The sequence below is a fragment of the Vulpes lagopus genome, chromosome 7 (assembly GCF_018345385.1).
Source record: "Vulpes lagopus strain Blue_001 chromosome 7, ASM1834538v1, whole genome shotgun sequence".
Taxonomy (NCBI): Eukaryota; Metazoa; Chordata; class Mammalia; order Carnivora; family Canidae; genus Vulpes; species Vulpes lagopus.
In genome coordinates, this window is record NC_054830.1 from 4,636,741 (window position 1) to 4,653,780 (window position 17,040).

Genomic DNA, 17,040 nt, shown 5'->3' on the forward strand with positions numbered 1-17,040 from the left:
GGGGAGGCGCTAGGCCGGGGGAGGGCGGGAGTTCAGAGTGGAGGCGGCTGGGAGGGGCAGGCACCAGAATACGGGTGAGGGACTGAGACAGAGAAATCCTCCGGTCGCCATCCTGGACTCCAAAGATGACGAAGGCGGTTCCGTCCACTTCCTTCCCGTATAAGAACCTGAGAGGCAAGAGAGTCTCAGGTGCTTGTCTCCTGAACGGCAGGCCTCCCTCCAAACCTCCACTGACGCATCTCCCAGAGCCCCTGGTCCTTCACCTGGTTCTCACCTGGTTCTTACCTGGTCCACATCTGGTCCCTCATCTAGCCCCTCACCTGGCTCCCCGCCCCCCCACAGGGTCCCTCACCTGGCTCCACCCCGGGCTGCTCACCTGATCCTCATCTGGCCCTCATCTGCCCCCTCACCTGCCCTCCTCGCCTATCCTCCCACCTGGCCCCTCACCTGGCCATGATGGTGACATCCAGGCCCTCTGCGCTATCGATATAGTAGAATTTCTGTGCAGGTTCCACCTGGACCTCAAAACTGGGCAGCACTGGGGGAAGAAACACACAGGTTAGGGCGCCAGCACTGGGACCCGGCACCGCGGGGCCCCCACCCCGACTCCCTCCTCCTCTCACCGTATTCCTTCACCTCGAACTCGGCGGAGAAGACCTGCTCCGGGGCATCTTCGTAGTGGGCTTGTATCTTCCACTGCCCCATGCTGTGGGGCAGGCAGGCAAGTGAGCCGGCCACACCTGGCAGCCCCCACGCCCCCACCCTGGGGTAGGGAACCCCCTCCAGGAAGGCCTGACATACTTGACCAGCTCCGGGATGTACCACGACTGGGACAAGATGCCATCCTGGTTGTGAGAGGACAGGGAGCCCCGCTTGACGGTCACACCATCAGGGGACTATGGAGGGAGACAGGGACGGTGTGACTCTTCGGAGATCGGGCTTAGCCCCTAGGCTGTCCCCTCCCTCTCTGTGTCTGGCCACTCTCTGCGTGTTGTGGTGTCATGACTAGTGGGGCGGTGGTTTTTGAACATGCACTTGGGTCAGTCGGCCCCGATTCAAGTCCCCACTCTGCCCTTGATGAGCTGTGCGACCTTGGGCAAGGTACTTAACCTCTCTGTGCTCAATAGGCCCATGTAGAAAAAGGAGAAAAATGGAGCCCCTACCTCATTGGCTTGGGACACGGGTGATGCAAGCAGGTGCTCACCATCCTCAGTGTCGGTCCGAGTACTAATGATCACTAGCATTTATCACCTGCTCTGGGCGGGACTCTGTGGGAAGCATCTCATGGGTGCTGAGCCACCACGGATTGCCTACATCCAACGCTGTGACCCACAAGGCTACCAATTTCATGTGGTTCGACCAAATACGCAGGATTTCATTTGTTGCCAATTATTAAACGTCAGGAGACGTCCTGTAAACATCTGGGTTTTTTCCTGGCTCCTCTTGGGGATTGGGATAATTGTGGATGATGGATTCCTGTTGCTACAAGGCGACATCTGACGGAAACTGGGCCGAGGCTATGTCGTTAGAGGCATGTGTTCTCTGGTCCCCACAATTCCACTGATCCCCCAAAGTCAGCTCAGGGCTGCCGGAACCTGCTCCCTGTTACCATTGCATGATCTTGAGAAATACTCATGACGATCCTCTGAGAAAGACGCCCCCCTCTTCCCTCCGTCCTTCACCTCCTCCTTCTATTCTCCCTCCCACCCTCCCCCCATCCCCCGCCCCGTTCCTTCTAGTAATTTTTTATTAAGCTACTATACGCCAAACACCGTGTTGGGGTCAGGAGGTAAGGCCCTGAAAACACGGGTGAAAATCCCTTCCGGTGTGGAATTTAGGTTCTGGGGAGGTTGGGGGAGGGGGCAACTAGCAAACGAATAAATCCAGTTGATGAGGATGCTAAGAGGAGATGACAGGAAGGGAGAAGAGCGGGGGCGGGGGTTGTGTGTATGTTGAGGGGGAGAAGGTTTGCAATCTTATGGGATGCTCCTGGAGGCTTCTCTGTACAGTTGGCACGTGGGTGACATTGGAGCAAAGACTTGCAGGACGTGAGGGGACAGGCAGTGTGGGTACTTGGAAGAAGGGGGTTTTCTGGGTACAGGGGAACAGTCTGTGCAAAGGTCCTGGGGCAAGTCCCACATGGCAGTTGGAGGCCCATGTGGCTGGAGCAGAGTGAGTAGAGGGAAAAGAGAGAGAGAGAGAGGAGGGGAGGACAGGGAGGGGACAGGGTAGGTCATGCAGGGGGCCTTGGGGACTGCTGGAGAGCTTAGGCTTTTACCCCAGGGAGGTGGGAACTCCTGGAGGGCTCTGGGCAGAGGAGGGTAGGACCTGAGTTAGGTGCTTGTGGTCGCCCTCTGGCTGCAGGAGGCGGAATGGACTACATAGCGTTTTTTTATCTGTCACCCCTATCTTCAGATGAGAAAACTGAGGTCCTGGAAGGTGAAGTGACCCGTCGGGAGTCACGCAGTGGCCAGAGGTTTCTCTGGAGCCAGGATCCACGTGGTATCCCTGGATCCCTGCCCTGTCTCTAGGGCTCTTTCTGTGTCTGGGGCTCTATGTATTTCTTCTGCCTTTAGGTCTCTGCAGGTGAGCCTTTTCCGGAGTCTCTTTCTCTGTCTCTCCTGTCTCTTTGTCTCTCCCTGGGTCTCTGCTCGGGGCAGATCTGGGGCCCTGGCTGGCTGGTACCTGGATGCTGATGATAACGCTCCGGCCTATGGGCAGCAGGTTGTGGTCCACGGTGAAGACCCGATAGAGGACTGGAAGGCGGTGGGAGACAAAGGCGGCGGCAGGTGAGCCCTTGGCTCTCCCGGCAGCGGGGCTCCAGCCCTGGCCCTCCCCAGCCGCCATCCACCCCCTTACCTGTGGAGCTGGGGGTGTAGATGGTCTTGTCCGTCTGGATGAACAGGTACCCACTCTGGAAGCTGACCAGCACCACCTTCTCCAGCACAGTGGCCCCGAAGGCCGCCTGGACAATCACGAACTTGCTTCCCTTCTCTGATTTTGCATCCTTGTTGGCTGGCATCTAGGCACCGACCAGAGGATCATTAGGAGGGTCTTTCCGGGCCCCTGGGCCACATCCAGCCCCCAGGAATTCAGTGGGGCCCACCCCTGTCCCTCCTGCCAGTAGCACCTGCCCATCACTTCTGGTCTCCCTGGTGTGCCCAGGTTGGGAGAGCAGGGGGACTCGGAGGTAGGGGTCAGAGAAGGGGATGAGAAGGGGGGCTCAGCGGCAGGTGGCAGGGGCGGCTCTGAGGACCTCCCAGGGGAGAGGAGCTCGGGATGGGAGGGATTAATTGAAAGAGGAGGCTCCCAGGTGCTCAGAGAGCTGCAGGGCTTCAGCAGGTGCCCACCTGGATGGTGACGGTGCTCATGTACTGATTGGCGCTGGTCAGATCGGTTTTCTCTCTGAACAGCACTTGCTTCTTGGCCGGGAAGTCGTGGACGGTGACGGTGACTTCAGTGTTTTCTTTCAGGTCATGGGCCTCCAGCACCACGGTCTCCTTGTTCTCCAGCCGCAGGATGTTGGGGGTGATCATGGAGAACCTGCCGGCGCGGGTGGGGCATGGGAGGGCGCTGCCGTTCTAGGGACCTGGCATTCCAACCCTCACCCGCACATCGTGAAACTCCCAAATCCCATATGCAGTAGTCAGGTGTCGGGGCTTCCAAAGCAGTACTGCCACAGGATCACTGAACACCACACCCCATGTGCCCTAAACCAGCAGACGCTTGGTTCTGGAAATACCCGCACCCCCCTCCGCGTTACCACCCTGAACTCCACAAACACCCGACTCATGAACTCTTGAACTCACAGGCAGCCTGCATTCGTTAACAGCCCAACCCACTGCCCACTGCCCGCACAGGCACCCGCATGCACCCTGAATCCTCCTGGGACCTGACCCCACCACTCCAACCCACTGCCCACTGCCCGCACAGGCACCCGCATGCACCCTGAATCCTCCTGGGACCTGACCCCACCACTCCAACCCACTGCCCACTGCCCGCACAGGCACCCGCATGCACCCTGAATCCTCCTGGGACCTGACCCCACCACTCCAACCTCAGAAGTAGCCGTGTTTGGGGAGGGGTCATGACCACTCACATGGGGTCCCCCAGTGCCAGGGGGAGGCTGGTCAGCAGCAGCAGCAGCAGCAGGCGGGGGCCCGAGGCAGGCCCCATGGTGCAGGGACAGAGGAGGGACAGAAGGACAGAGGGAGAGGACTGGGGGGGGAATGAGCTGAGGCTGTTGGGGATTGCCTTTTATCTGGCTCTAGCCTCCCCCCACCTTCAGCCCAGCCCACAGCTCCTGTAGCCTCCCCCTCCCTGCAGCTGCCCCAGATTACTCAATACCATTTCCTAAGTTTTTCAATCCCCGGGGCCAGTGTGTCGGGGGTAACTAACCCAAGGGCATGTCCTCCTGCAACATGAACACACCTTCCCCTTGCCATGGCCTCCCTCAGGGTCAAGGCCAGCTGGTGAACCTTTCCCCGTGGCAGCTTCTTTGTGGTGAAGGAACACTGCAGGCCAGAGAGCCTGCACCCCAGATAGCTGAGCCTGACCCCCAGTCCACTTCTGGCGTGCATTTATGAACCAGACCTTTGGCAGGTGACAGACATTGCCTGAATGACTATGATGGTTAATAGAAAAAAAAAAATAAAAGTCATCATTGAGCAAAGTCCATATTGCTAGCTTTTTCCTCTTTCATCAACATTCCCTTAAGATATTGGTATTACTATCGTTGCAAATTGTATTTAGGGTTTTGGTATGAATAGCTGACATCTTCATGTGGTTCCACAGCAAGAAGGTGCAAGTAGACACTCAGGGAAAAGGCGATTTTCCTATTCCTGGTGGCAAACATTCAAATCTCGGGTGTCACATCGCAACCAAATGCCTTGTTTCCTTCCAGAGATATCTTATGCATTTATAAATGTTCTCAGGTTTTAAAAACAAATGATTGGGGGACGCCTGGGTGGCTCAGTGGTTGAGCATCTGCCTTTAGCTCAGGGTGTGATCCCGGGTCTGGGGGATCTGCAGGGAGCCTGCTTCTCCCTCTGCCTGTGTCTCTGCCCCTCTTTCTGTGTCTCTCATGAATAAATAAAATCTTTTAAAAACCCCAAATGATCGGCATTCTCTACCTGCCCTTCTTACTGGTCTCTCCACACGGGTGACGCCTCGCTTTTTCGTAAACCATATCCCTTAGAGATTATTTCACATCAGTGCCAAGAGAGCTTCCTCGTTCTCACCGGCAGCTGCCCCACGTTGTGTTGTGTAAAGGTGACCAGCCTCTTCCCCGTGGACGGACTTCCGTGATTGCAAATCATGTTCTCTCCAGCGAGTGATTTTGAGCCTGCAATCACCCTCCAGCTCTGACACTTATTAGTGCTAAACCTTGGGCACCTGATTAATAACCACTGCGAGCCTCAGTTTCCCCGTGTAAAAGGAGGTGATGATAGCACCCACTTCACAGGGTTGTTATTGCCGTGATAAGGCAACCAGCGGGAAGGACCTGGCAAGATGCTGCAGTACGTCCCTCTGTAACTTGATTTACATACCCACTGACTCGCAGGAAATTAGTGATCTCTCCCCACCGCCTCACCCCTGACAGCCTGTTGGCAAAGCTCTGTTTGCTTTTTTTTTGCCCCTCTGTCATTTTGATGTGCCTCTGTGGGATCTCCAGCAAGGTTGTGTGTCTGGGGGTGGGGGTGGGGGTAAAGGGGGTGTGAAGTCCCCAGCACAGGAGGCAACTGGTCTGTCGGTGGAGGATCCCGATCCTCTGAAGGGCTGGTCTCTAAAATTCCAAGGAAGGGGTTAATGGGGAATTCAGCGAGGATTTCCTGTAAACCACGCTCCTTTCCTGGCTGTCTGCATGCCTGGAGTGGGGAGGGAGGCATGGAGAAACAGAACAAACTTGGCCCCTGTCTGCTTTGATTGCAACACCCCTTCTTTGGAAGGAGGGACAGTGCAAACCCCTGCTTACCATCCAGAATTGAGATTAGACTTCTGAAACGCGGGAGGGGGGAAAGGGGAACCTGCTAGCATCTCCCAACAACCCGCCCCATGACTCCATCTATCCTCCTCCCCACCCAAACCCACCCCGTTTCCTGAATTCATCATAGCCTTAAACACTTGGGGCTCTGTGGTTTGACCGTGTCTGGTCCCCGGGCAGGTGTTGCCGCTGGCTTCTGCCTCCCTGCCAAGCTGCCAGGCTGCCAGGCTTGGTTCCTTCTTTCTCAGAGCCTTAGTTAATGCCGCTGGATGGTGGGCTGGGATCGATGATAGTTCCTGCGGTTTTTGACAATGAAAGGTGCTCAAAAAAAAAAAAAAAAAAAAAAAAAGAAAGGTGCTCAGATGCTTCGGACCCTGGGCTTGGAGGGAAGCCTCATGCCCATGGTGGTGCAAGTCTGGGAAGTGTCCTGGCCCCGACCCGCAGGGCCTGCTAGGAGGGAAGGAATTCTTTGAGGCTTCTTCCTGGCCCTGTGCATGTGCACTCACAAGTGTGGGAAGTGGCTGGCAGGCAAGATAAGGCAGCCGGGGGAGAAAGAGGAGGCTCAGGGGGGGATGGCACTTCCAGTTAGCTGGTGCACCCTGCCCTGCATTCCAGGCAGGAGGGAGAGGGAGCTGGGCTGCTAGAGCTGGGTAGGGTATCTGGGACATACTTAACAAAAACAAAGTATTTGCTGTTTATCTGCAATTCAAATTGAACTGGGTGTCTTGTATTTCATCCTGCCACTCTCACTGGAGGGGCAAGGAAAGAAAGGGAAGGAAGTGGGGATGGGTTGTGGGGGCAGGGATGTGCCCCCTCTGCCACCCCAGGCCTGCCAGAGTGCAGTTTCTTCCCTGCTGCACCCCTTCCCCTCACCCATCAGAGGCGGTGCTGGTGCCAGGCCGGGAGGGGCAGGTCTCCCCTCCCTCCTGACCCCTCACTTCCAGAGTGGGGTCCTTGCTACACTGCCTTCTGAGAATTTCCCTCCCCCTCCCATGTAACCCGAGAGCTTTCGCTTCTCCCTCTATTTATTACCCATTAACTGGAAGGTAAACTTGCCCTGGTTGAGTCTGATCTGCCCCTTGGTTCCTGCCCCCAGCCCCCGCCCCTCATGCTCAGCAGAGACCTGGGTACCAGGGTCCCCTGCCCTGGAGGATGCAGGGCCAGAAGGGTTTTGACTCCAGCTGCACCTGCTCCCAGCCTCTGTTCCTAACCTGTAAACGGGACCGTCGCAGCCATGGAACGTCCCTCTGAGTCTTGGGGTGACAGACGGGTGGCATCGGCAGGCAGGATGGTCAGCCCGGTGCCCGGCATGTAGCAAGTGCTCGAGGCGCTTGGACTGTATTTTTATTTTTCCCAACACCTGCTCCTCCTCCTTGGTGCCTTATTTTGGGGATAGGCCTGGCAGGCCTCCGGGTCAGGGGTCCCCCCAACTCCCTTTCTCAGTCCCCTGCATTCTCTGTGTGTGGCCTCTCTGCTGCAGACTTCTTCTAACCCACCTACTCTACAGCAACTGGGGACCTTTTTTTTTTTTTTTCTAAAAACACAGCTTTGTGATCCTACAAAATTATGATGTCGAGTACAGGCGTGCACACTAACGAGGCGAAGGGCTCCTTGAGGCCCAGACACAGCACCTCATCTATCTCACGAACCTCGTGTGTTCTGCACCCCTACGTTACAGACCAAGAAACTGAGGGCTTTGGCCACCTGCCCAAGATCCTCTAGCTGGCAGGAGCTGGGCTCCTGAGCCCCTGCTCCTAAACCGTATGAGTTTCTGACGGCTGCTGTAACAAATGACCACGAATTTGGTGGCTTAAAAGAACACCTATTTATTATCTTACAGGTCTGGAGGGCAGAGATCTGCAATCGAGGTGTGGGCAGGGCTGCGTTCCTTTGGGAGGCTCCAGGGGAGGAATCCTCTTCCTGCTTCTTCTGCTTCTGGAGGCCGCTTCTCTCCGTGCCTGGCGGCCCCTCCCTCCAGCCCCGCAGCACACCACCCTCCCAGCCCCAGTCACCCCTTCTCTGACAGACGTCACTGCCGGCCTCTTACAAGGATCCTGGTGATGACACTGGGTAGAGTCCAAGGATCACCTTCTGTCTCAGGGTCTTTAACTAAATCACAGCCGCAGGTTGCCTTTTGTCATGTAACTTAATGTTGGCAGGTTCTGGGGACTGGATGTGGATGTCTTTGGGGAGCCTGATCCTGCCCACCCCTGCACGCACAGGGAGTAAAAAAAACTCGGCCCTGTATGGCCATGTCTTTCCCTGCTTTCAACTTTTCCGTGGCTCCTGCAGGCACTGGCACGAAGTCCAACTGTGTCTGTGTCTTTAGGCTCCTGCCAGCTGCTCCCCCTCCCCCCTGCCCCCATCCCTGCCAGCCCTGCAGTGGGACTCGTAGGCTATTCTGGGCTTCTCTGCCTTGCTGCATAACTTCCTCAGTCTGCAATGCCTCTCCACTTCCTTGTCTGGCTGGACTATTTATTCATCTGGGCCCGTTATACTTGTTTCCGTTTGCAGGAAGACTTGACCCCAGCCCAATTCTCTACCCATTCATTGTCCCATGCCTGTGCAACCCTCCCGCCCAAAAAAGTATTTCCCAGAGCTCCGAAAGGGGCTCAAGGTGCTCCAGCTGAAGGGGACGGGACGGGGGACAGGAGACGAACTATATCTCTGGAGCTGCCTACGTGTGTGCACAGGTGCATCCCTAATCCGAGGTCATTCCTCAAAGTTCAGGGCAGTTCACGCAAGGTCAGGCTCACAGCATTATCATGTGTGATCCTCAGCGACCTGGTGGGACCCCCATTTTCCATGTTGGGAAACAGAGGTGAAACCACTTATCCAGGGTCACTCAACAAAGGGGGCAAGGTCGGGGCACCTGGGTGGCTCAGTGGTTGAGCGTCTGCTTTTTGGCTCAGGTCGTGATCCTGGGGTCCTGGAATCGAGTCCCACATTGGACTCCCCACAGGGAGCCTGCTTCTCCCTCTGCCTGTGTCTCTGCCTCTCTCACGAAAAAATAAATAAAATCTTTAAAAAAAGGGGGGGGGGGCCACAGGTCAAAAGGTTTGGTTGCATTGAGCCCAGGAGCAGAGGGGCAGCACACACAGTGGTTAAGTGCAGCTCTGAAACCGGCCTGCTGGGGTTTTGAGTCCCGAGTCTCCCAACTGGTGAGCTGTGTGGCCCTGGGCAAGTTAATTGGCCTCTCTGTGTCTCCCAGGCTTTTTAATAGGAATTAGGGTCAACAGAAGCCTTAGAAGAGGGTGTGGCACGTAGCAATCACTACGTGTTAGCCACGATTACCAATAGTCTTCAGTGTGGGGCCTGCCAACCGCCCTATTTGCTTCCCCTCCAGCCTTTGCAAGGGCTGTCCCCTCACCTGGGCCTGCTGTCCTTCCCACTGCTTCTGTTCAACTTTCCCTGAATTCCCAGGCTGGGTCAAGGCCCTGTGATGGAACTGCCTGAGGACTCAGCCCTCTCCCTGCCTGTCCCCCACCCCCAACCATGGGCCCGGGTCATTGCCCTGTCCTCAGCATCCAGCCCAGGGCCAGGCACAGAGCAGTTGTTCAACTGATATTTACTGAATATGTAAAACGGATCCTACAACCCACCCTCCACAATGAATACAGGTTTCTAAATTGTAAACACAACCTCTGTGTTAGGCCTCAACACCCAGAAAGGCAAAGAAACCAGGGTAGCAAAACAGATTGGTCATTATTGTACAGCTGCAAGTGGCGGGTGGCTCAGGGGCAGGGACAGGGCTGCCCAAATCTTGGGGGAAGAAGGGGCTCTCTTCCAAATGGGCTCCTGGAACTCAAGTCTCTCACCCAGGCACCTTCCTCCCCCGCCACACCCCCCCCACTCTCCACCCCAACACATATGTGTGCTTTGGGAGCACAGCTAGAGTGAGGAACGTGTACGCAGAGGGCGGAGGCGGGAGGTGGGGGAAGCAGGACGGTCCCAGACAGGGGAGGATCACAAAAGTTCCCGCCCGCTGGCTGTTTTGTTGACCTTGGACAGGCCTTCCCGGAACCCAGAATCGGTCATTCTGGAGGCAAATAGCAAGGAGGTGGTCCAGGAGTTGAGGAGCGCTCAGTCCCGCCCACCCAGCACCCATCAAACCCAGCCCTGGAGCGGCCTGCCAGGCTGGGCCCCCTCCATCCCCAGAGCCCTGGCCCTGCCCACTCTGCCTGGGAAGCCGCCACACTCCCCACTGCCCTGCCCACCCCTGTGACTCAGGACTCACATCTGCTCCATCTGCATGTCCTCCTCATCCTCCTGGGGCAGCTGTAGGTAAGGGTTGTTGCCTGCAGGCTGGAACTTGTAGCCGGTAAGCACGAAGAAGGCCAGAGTGGAGCCCTCTACCAAGAGCTGGGGGGCAAGGGGAGTGGGAGTGTCAGGCATATCCCCTACCCCCCAGCTGTAGTCTGGCCTGCGCCCCTCCCCCCAGCTTGTGGTCTCGATCCTCACCTGGTGCAGCCACTGCCACTGGAAGGGCACAGCCACCTGCAGCAGGATGGCGATGATCCGCGTGAAGTAGACGTAACAGATGACCTGCCGGGACAGGGGCAGAGTGTCGGGGCTCAAAGCGACGGCAGAGGGAGGGCTTAGAGTGGGTACACCAATGGGCTGGTTGTACGCACCCCCCGGCAAAACACAAAAACAAAAACACCCCCAGACACTTCCCTGAGTGAGAACAGGGCTCCTACCATGATGTAGTAATGCCGAAACAGCTTCAGCTTGGCCAGGTTCACCGCCACTGACAGGTGTGCACAGAGATTGAGGGGGTACGGGGGAGGGGGAGAGGTATGGAGGAGGGTCATTTTGGGGAGAGTCCAAGGGACAGGAAGGCTGGAGGGGGATGTTCAGGGGACAGGCAGGAAGGGGCAGCCGGTGGGGAGGGAAGGGATGGGACATCCAGGGGTCAGAAAGAGGGATCTGGAGCAGGACAGGGGCTGGGGAATAGCAGGTCCTGGGACCAGGGCCTCACCCTTTCCATCAGTGCCAGATGCGTCCTGGAGATGCCGGATGGACCTGGAACCAGACGGGGGACCCAGACAGCCGTCAGCACTACCTCCTGTCACATTTACAAGGAGCAGGGTCTCAGCCTCCGGCAGGGGTCAGCTAGCAGGGGTCAGATGTAGGATCCTCACCAGACCACAGGGAAGAGGATGGTGCCACAGCAGATGAGATCCACCAGGAAAAGGATCTCCTTCCAGAGCCTATAATCACTGGCGCCCTCCTCGCGGGACTCGATGACAATGTAGGCCACGTTGGCCAGGACCTGTGGGGTGGGTGGGTAGGTGTGCCCCGAGGGTGCACGCATGCCTGCCCCCCCACCCCCACCCCCGCCTGCCACCCAGGTGCACCTGCAGTGGAATCACGATCCCGAAGATCTTCTTCTCCTTGTCTGACAGGACGTACTTGACGAAGGCCCAGCCGGAGCCGATCAAGGCGATGGTGATGAAGAGGAGAGCGCCCTTCAGCCTGGGGAGGGTGTGTGTGGTGAGGGGGACGGTGCCCAGCTCTCCCCAGCCCACTCCCCCCACCTGCCACAGAGAAGGGCACTCACAGGTGTGTGATGTAGTGCATGATAGCGAGGCCTTCGATGGGGTGGCCCTGGCTGTTGATGAAGTAGTAGTTGATCTGGAGGTGGGTGGATGGATGGATGGTCAGACAGACGGACGTGTGGGTGGCCGGTGGTACAATTGGGAGGATGGCGGTGGTTTAGGGACATGGACGGTCAGGGTGGCATGGTGGGCACAAGGTTGACAGAACCGACAGTTATGATCAGGATGGCAAGTGGACGCAGAAATGGGCAGTCGTGGCCCTGACAGAGGAGGGCGACTCACAGCTGGATGGACAGACGGGGGGAGGATCAGAGCTGCGCCAGTGGACCGTCAGACTGAAGGGCAGACAGTCACAGACAGGACGGACGGGCAGACAGCTGAGTTGGGTGGCCAGCTGGTGGCCACTGTGATGCAATGGCTGGATATGTGGATGGGGGTGGTGGTGGACAGATGAACTCCCAAGCCCGGGGGCTGCAGAGACTTGGGGAGTGGGCTGCACGGGCTTCTTCCTGGACCCAGAGACCCCAGCCCGCCCCCTTCTGCTCCCCGCCCAAGGCTCTCACACTGTGGAAAAGGAGGGAGATGCTCTTGGTGAAAGCGAGGGCCGCCATGAGCCAGTGGATCTTGAAGACGTTGTACCTGGCGGGAGGGAGGGGGCGGGGGCATCAGTGCGGGGGGAGGGGAATGGCTGTGACCAGGGGAGGTGGGGGACCCCCAGGGGCCAGGGCATTACGTGTTCCTGCAGAGGACGGACACCCAGAAGATGCCGGCTGCCAGGAAGCAGGCAGACATGACCAGGTACAGCTTGAACAGGGGGATTTCCGCCGCCGACAGGAAGCCCTCGGGGTTCTTCTCCCGAATCATGACCTGGGGAGGGAGGCCGCAGCGGGGAGTGGGGGTTTCACACCCGCCCGCTCCCGAGCTCCCCCCAGATGGGCACATCACCAGATGGGCACCCCAGCTCTCAGGCCTGGGCGCGGCCGCCTCTGCTCACCGTGAGGTCGAACGGCTGCTCCCGGCCCGGCTCCGAGTTGTAGCAGTTGTGGAAGTTGAGGCTGTACTGGCCTTCCTCGGCCCGAGAGCCGATCACCACGTGGAACTGGGCGGTGGGGACGGGTGGAGAAGAGGAGTCAGCCCGGTGGTCCCCGCTCTGGGCGGGGAGGGGGGCCACGGGCGCGCCCGGACACTCACACTGAAGTTGTAGGAATTGTTGAGATGCCCAAGCCCCAGGACCAGTTCGCTGTCCTTCCCACTGAGGCCCTGAGGGGACAGAAGGCCCACATCAGCTGGCCCTGGGCCTGGCTCTCCGTATGTCCCCCCCCCGCCCTGCGACCCCTCCTCCCCCTGCCCCCAAGAGACAGTCCTCCCTCCTGCCCTGGCTTCCTCGAACCTGCTGGTCTTCCTGGGACACTGTGGGTTTTGACTGGGCCTTGCTGAGCACAGCGGTGGTCCCTAGAGGGGGCAAGTGAATGACTTTAGGACGGAACACAGAAAAAATGGGAGGTAGGCCAAGCAGCCCTGGCCATCCACCCTCCCTGCTCCCACGGCCCAGCCTGACTCACCGCTGCCCACTTTAGGGGTGACTGTGAGCTCTGGTTTCGGGGGCCCTGGTTCAGAGGGCACTTCGGGGAGGAGCCCAGGAGAGATGAACAGCTTCTTCTGGTCCCCATACCTCCGCACCTGGACCCTGGGGTGAGGATGGGGGCCCCGGGGGTGAGGCCAGGAGACTGATGGCTTAGATCATCTGTACAACGTGTGCAGAGGGACTCGATGGTCCCTTGGGCCCTCAGATCTCCTTTGTGAGGCTTGGCATCAGGCTGAATCAGTGGGCACCCAGTTCCAGCACTGGCCACCACCCCTCAAGACGGCTGCCCCACCAGTGACCGTCACTTTCTGCAACGCTGACTTATTCCACGTAAGTGCGTTATTTAAAATGAAAATGCATCTATAGACAGGCTACACGGTATTGTTGGACTCTGGTTCTTGGGCCTCAGTTTTTTCCTTCAGAATGGGGGATAATGTCAGCATCAAGAGTCGACGAGTTAACACCTGTGAAAGCTCACAGGATGCTCCCTGGGACATATGACACATTCAACAAGTATGAATGATGGAGCCCCCGACCCATCAACATACCGCAGATCCTTGGTGTTGATGAGGAAGAGAACCAGGAGGTTGCTACTGTTTTTCCGGAGAGGACAGTCGTGGGGGTTCGGGGTCTGGGGAGTGCGTAGGAGGGTGTCTTGGTTACCGCCTCCCTAGCCCAGCCCCACCCTGTCCCCTCCCCATCTACCTTGCAAGGGAGGGTCACTTCTTGCTCCCCTCCCTGCGAGAAAGAACAGGGGCCCTTGGCTCCTGATGTAAAGGACAGACATCCCAGGCCCTTCTCACCCCCTCCACCATCTCCTCCTCCACTCACTGAGTAGGATCGAATGCTGCCAGACTGAACCCGAGTCAGACTGAACCCCACCTGGCAGGTGGAAAGAAAAGGGGAGGAAATGAGGGATTGCGCAGGGACCTCCCCAAGCCACCTCTTTTAGCAGCAAGCGAAACATCATCTCAAATGTACTGAACACCTACTGTGTGCTAGGTCCCACAGTCACTCGTGGAATCTTCCAACAACCTGTCCTGCCCCGGGGCCCCTCATACTCTTAGCTCCTAACCATCCTGTGCCTCTCAACTTGGATGTCACTTCCTGCAGGGGCAGGTCCTCTGGACCTAGCCCACCTTGTTTTCACTCAATTAAAATGTTGATGTAATAAAGAAGTAAAAATAGATAAAATGTTGACGGCCTCCAGCCTTGACCTGTGGAATCCGGCACATGTGGGTTTGCATCCAGGCGCTGAGGCTCTGAGCAAGGCACATACCTCTGAGCTTGTGTGAACATCTGTCAAGGTGGGTTTACAGGTGTAACATTTGCACAGCATCCCTGAGAGGTGGCTGTGAGAGAACGGACCCGTGGAAAGTGCTTTGCCTGATTACCTGGTACTCAGTGGGCATTCAAAAAAAAAAAAAAATGCTGGCTACTCGTTCCGACTGCGGGAACTGGGGATACCTTGTGCATTGGTGTGCCCTCCCTCCTCCAACCCCCGCTCAGGGTTGCACATATTGCACGAGGTCTTATTATTCCCATGTTACAGATGAGGAGGACACGGAGGCTCAGAGAGGCCAATGGATTTGCCCAAAATCCCACGGATGAGAGGCTGAGCCACCTCTCATCGTGGTGGTGGTGGTGGTGGTGGTGGGGTGGTGGTGGGACACTTGTGCATCTCGCCCTCCTCCAGCAAAGTCCTCAAAGCCCCTCACCAGCGGGGTCTTCTCTTCTGTCTCCCGGAGGCCCAGCCGCAGGAGGCTCAGGTCCACCTCCAGGGAGCCATTGGCGTAGAAGCCGAAGCTGTTCAGCGGGATCTCGGCTCGCTTCTCCCCCTGCCGGAGACCAAGGAGGCAGAGGCAGCTCAGACCTCTCCCCACCAGCCCCGCCCCACGGCTCTGGCGCGAGGTGGCAACAGAACTGGGTGGCCCCAGCTCCTCCAGCCGCTGCTCTGCGAGTCCAGGAAGGGCACCTGGAAGTCTGGGCAGTGGGTGAGCACCACCCCAAAAGCGGAGTTCTTCATCTTGGCGTGCGGAGCCCCGACCTCCCAGACAAGTGTGCAGCTCCCAAGATCCCAGCGAGTGCCCAGGGGACCCGGTTCTACAAGCCCCGGGGACTCCCCCAGGGCCCCAGCGCCCCAGAGCGACCCCGAGGATGCACACACAGGACTAAAAGCTGGGGCTCCCGGGGAGGTGAAGTCCTACCCCCCAGTGGGTGGGGCATGACCCTAGCGGGGGCGGCCCCGCAGCCGCGAGCGAGGACCGAGGGGGACTCCTCGGACGAGACCACTCGGGGCCTGGAAGCGGGGGGGGGGCGGCGGACCGCTCCACCCCGCGTAAGCAGAGGGGGAGGTAGGACGAGACCACTCCAAACCAGGGGCTTCCTGGGGACAGAACTGCGCCCCCCGCCGCCGCCCGCCGCGCGGAGGGACTCACCGTCAGCGCCAGCCGGTGGATGCGCCCAGAGCAGCTGTCCAGGAGCAGCAGCAGCAGTAGCCGCTGCCCCCACTCCGCGGGGCTCCGGCGGGCGAGCCCCCTCCTCTCGCTCACTGCCATCTCTGGAGCCGCCACCTCCCCCGACACCGCCTCTGACGCCCCCACCCGCCGACGGGTGAGCCAATCGCCGCACGGCGGGGGCCGTCCCTCCGGCGCGTCCAGCGCGCCCAGCCAATCAGCCGCCGCTTCCTCGGAAATCCGCACCGTCCCCCTCGCACGACGCCAAATGGACATCGCCAGCTCCGAATGGGCTGCTGACGCTGCTAACCCCGCCTCCGCCGTCACCAATCACTAGGGAGACTGTGCTGATGTCATTGGCTCAACAGTCCACCTAACCAGTTCTGCGGGATCCGACATCCCGCCCTTGGAGCGGAATTCCTCCACCCACGCCCAACTGAAGATCGGTCCAGGACTACATTACCCAGAATGCAGGGAGACCAGACAGCGCAACAGGGCATTCAAAAACTACATTTCCCAATATTCCCCAGGACGGACTTCCCCTCTTTACCCTGGGGAGGTGGCTCCCAGCCAGAGCACTGGCTTTTGGTAAACACGCACGTCTGCGGAGGCCTGTCCTGTTCTAATCTTGCTGATCCAGGAAAGGCCGAAACCTAGCCCCAGGCTCAATCTTGACCCTAGGATGACCTATGACCCTGGGCTGAATTCCAGCCTTAGGCGGAGACTCTTCTAACCCTAGAGTGAGGCAACTAGAAGCCCACCCACAGATCCCAAGCTGGAGGTGTCGTCGGGGACGGGGGGCTGAACACACCAACTCCGGGCTGAGTCCTTAGCTGCAACTGAGCCCGGACAACCTGAAATCCAGACTTCCCCACTCCCTTCCGACCCTCGACCTACACTGAGCCTGAGCGTTAATCTCTCTGGTTGAGCCCTCCCAACCTGGACGGAGCCCTGACCCCAGACGAGGCCTGACCGCTGGACCGTAGTTTGAGGCCAGGACCCCCTAGTGGGTTGCTGACCCCTCCGCTAAGCTGACCCCAGGTTGAGATCCTGTCCCAACTGTGGTGCCGACTTGGAACGAATCCCAATTCCAATTTGAGTTTGAGGCCAGTGTGGAGACTCCAATATCAGGCTAAGCGGCTGAGGGCAGAACTCACGCTGAGCCCCTGACTCAGCTGGTCCCCCAAACCCTGGAGCACAGCCCACTTTGCAACAGGAGGTTTTCTAGCTCAGAAGTCACCAGCAGGTGGGGCCAGGTCCCCACAGAGCCATCTGTCCCAGGATTTCAGGCCGATGTCCCCTGGGCTCCTGGGGCTCTCTTCCTGGAAGCCCAGTGGCTTGGGGCCTAACTTGTGCCCCAGGGGCTCCGGGGCGTCTGTCACCTCCGTTGGCACTAAGGACTAAAGGCAGGGGAGGATGAGGGTGGGAGCTGCAGGGTTCTCTACCCTGTCATCT

At 58.4% G+C, this 17,040-nt stretch overlaps 2 protein-coding genes across 2 annotated transcripts in view; both read right to left on the reverse strand.

Annotated features, from left to right (window-relative positions):
* The window catches only part of C3 (complement C3), a 32,581-nt gene extending 28,326 nt beyond the window's left edge, over positions 1-4,255 (reverse strand). Inside the window, exons 1-8 of the mRNA XM_041761833.1 lie at positions 4,100-4,255; positions 3,351-3,543; positions 2,860-3,022; positions 2,686-2,756; positions 802-896; positions 624-706; positions 448-538; positions 65-167 (exon numbers count right to left, since the gene is read on the reverse strand). Of these exons, the coding sequence (XP_041617767.1) occupies positions 65-167; positions 448-538; positions 624-706; positions 802-896; positions 2,686-2,756; positions 2,860-3,022; positions 3,351-3,543; positions 4,100-4,176 (876 nt within the window). The 5' untranslated portion in view covers positions 4,177-4,255. The remainder of the gene's footprint in view (positions 1-64; positions 168-447; positions 539-623; positions 707-801; positions 897-2,685; positions 2,757-2,859; positions 3,023-3,350; positions 3,544-4,099) is intronic.
* A 5,414-nt stretch (positions 4,256-9,669) lies between these two features.
* Positions 9,670-15,731, reverse strand: GPR108 (G protein-coupled receptor 108). Its single transcript, XM_041764412.1, has 18 exons — positions 15,568-15,731; positions 14,848-14,967; positions 13,961-14,011; positions 13,678-13,760; positions 13,107-13,231; positions 12,935-12,996; positions 12,736-12,804; positions 12,539-12,643; positions 12,278-12,411; positions 12,108-12,183; positions 11,547-11,620; positions 11,344-11,461; positions 11,128-11,258; positions 10,965-11,008; positions 10,684-10,733; positions 10,445-10,528; positions 10,221-10,345; positions 9,670-10,022 (listed from the first exon to the last, which is right to left on the reverse strand). Exons 1-18 carry the CDS (start codon positions 15,685-15,687, stop codon positions 9,950-9,952), a joined length of 1,644 nt encoding a protein of 547 aa, XP_041620346.1. The 5' UTR covers positions 15,688-15,731; the 3' UTR covers positions 9,670-9,949.
* Positions 15,732-17,040: the final 1,309 nt, after the last annotated feature.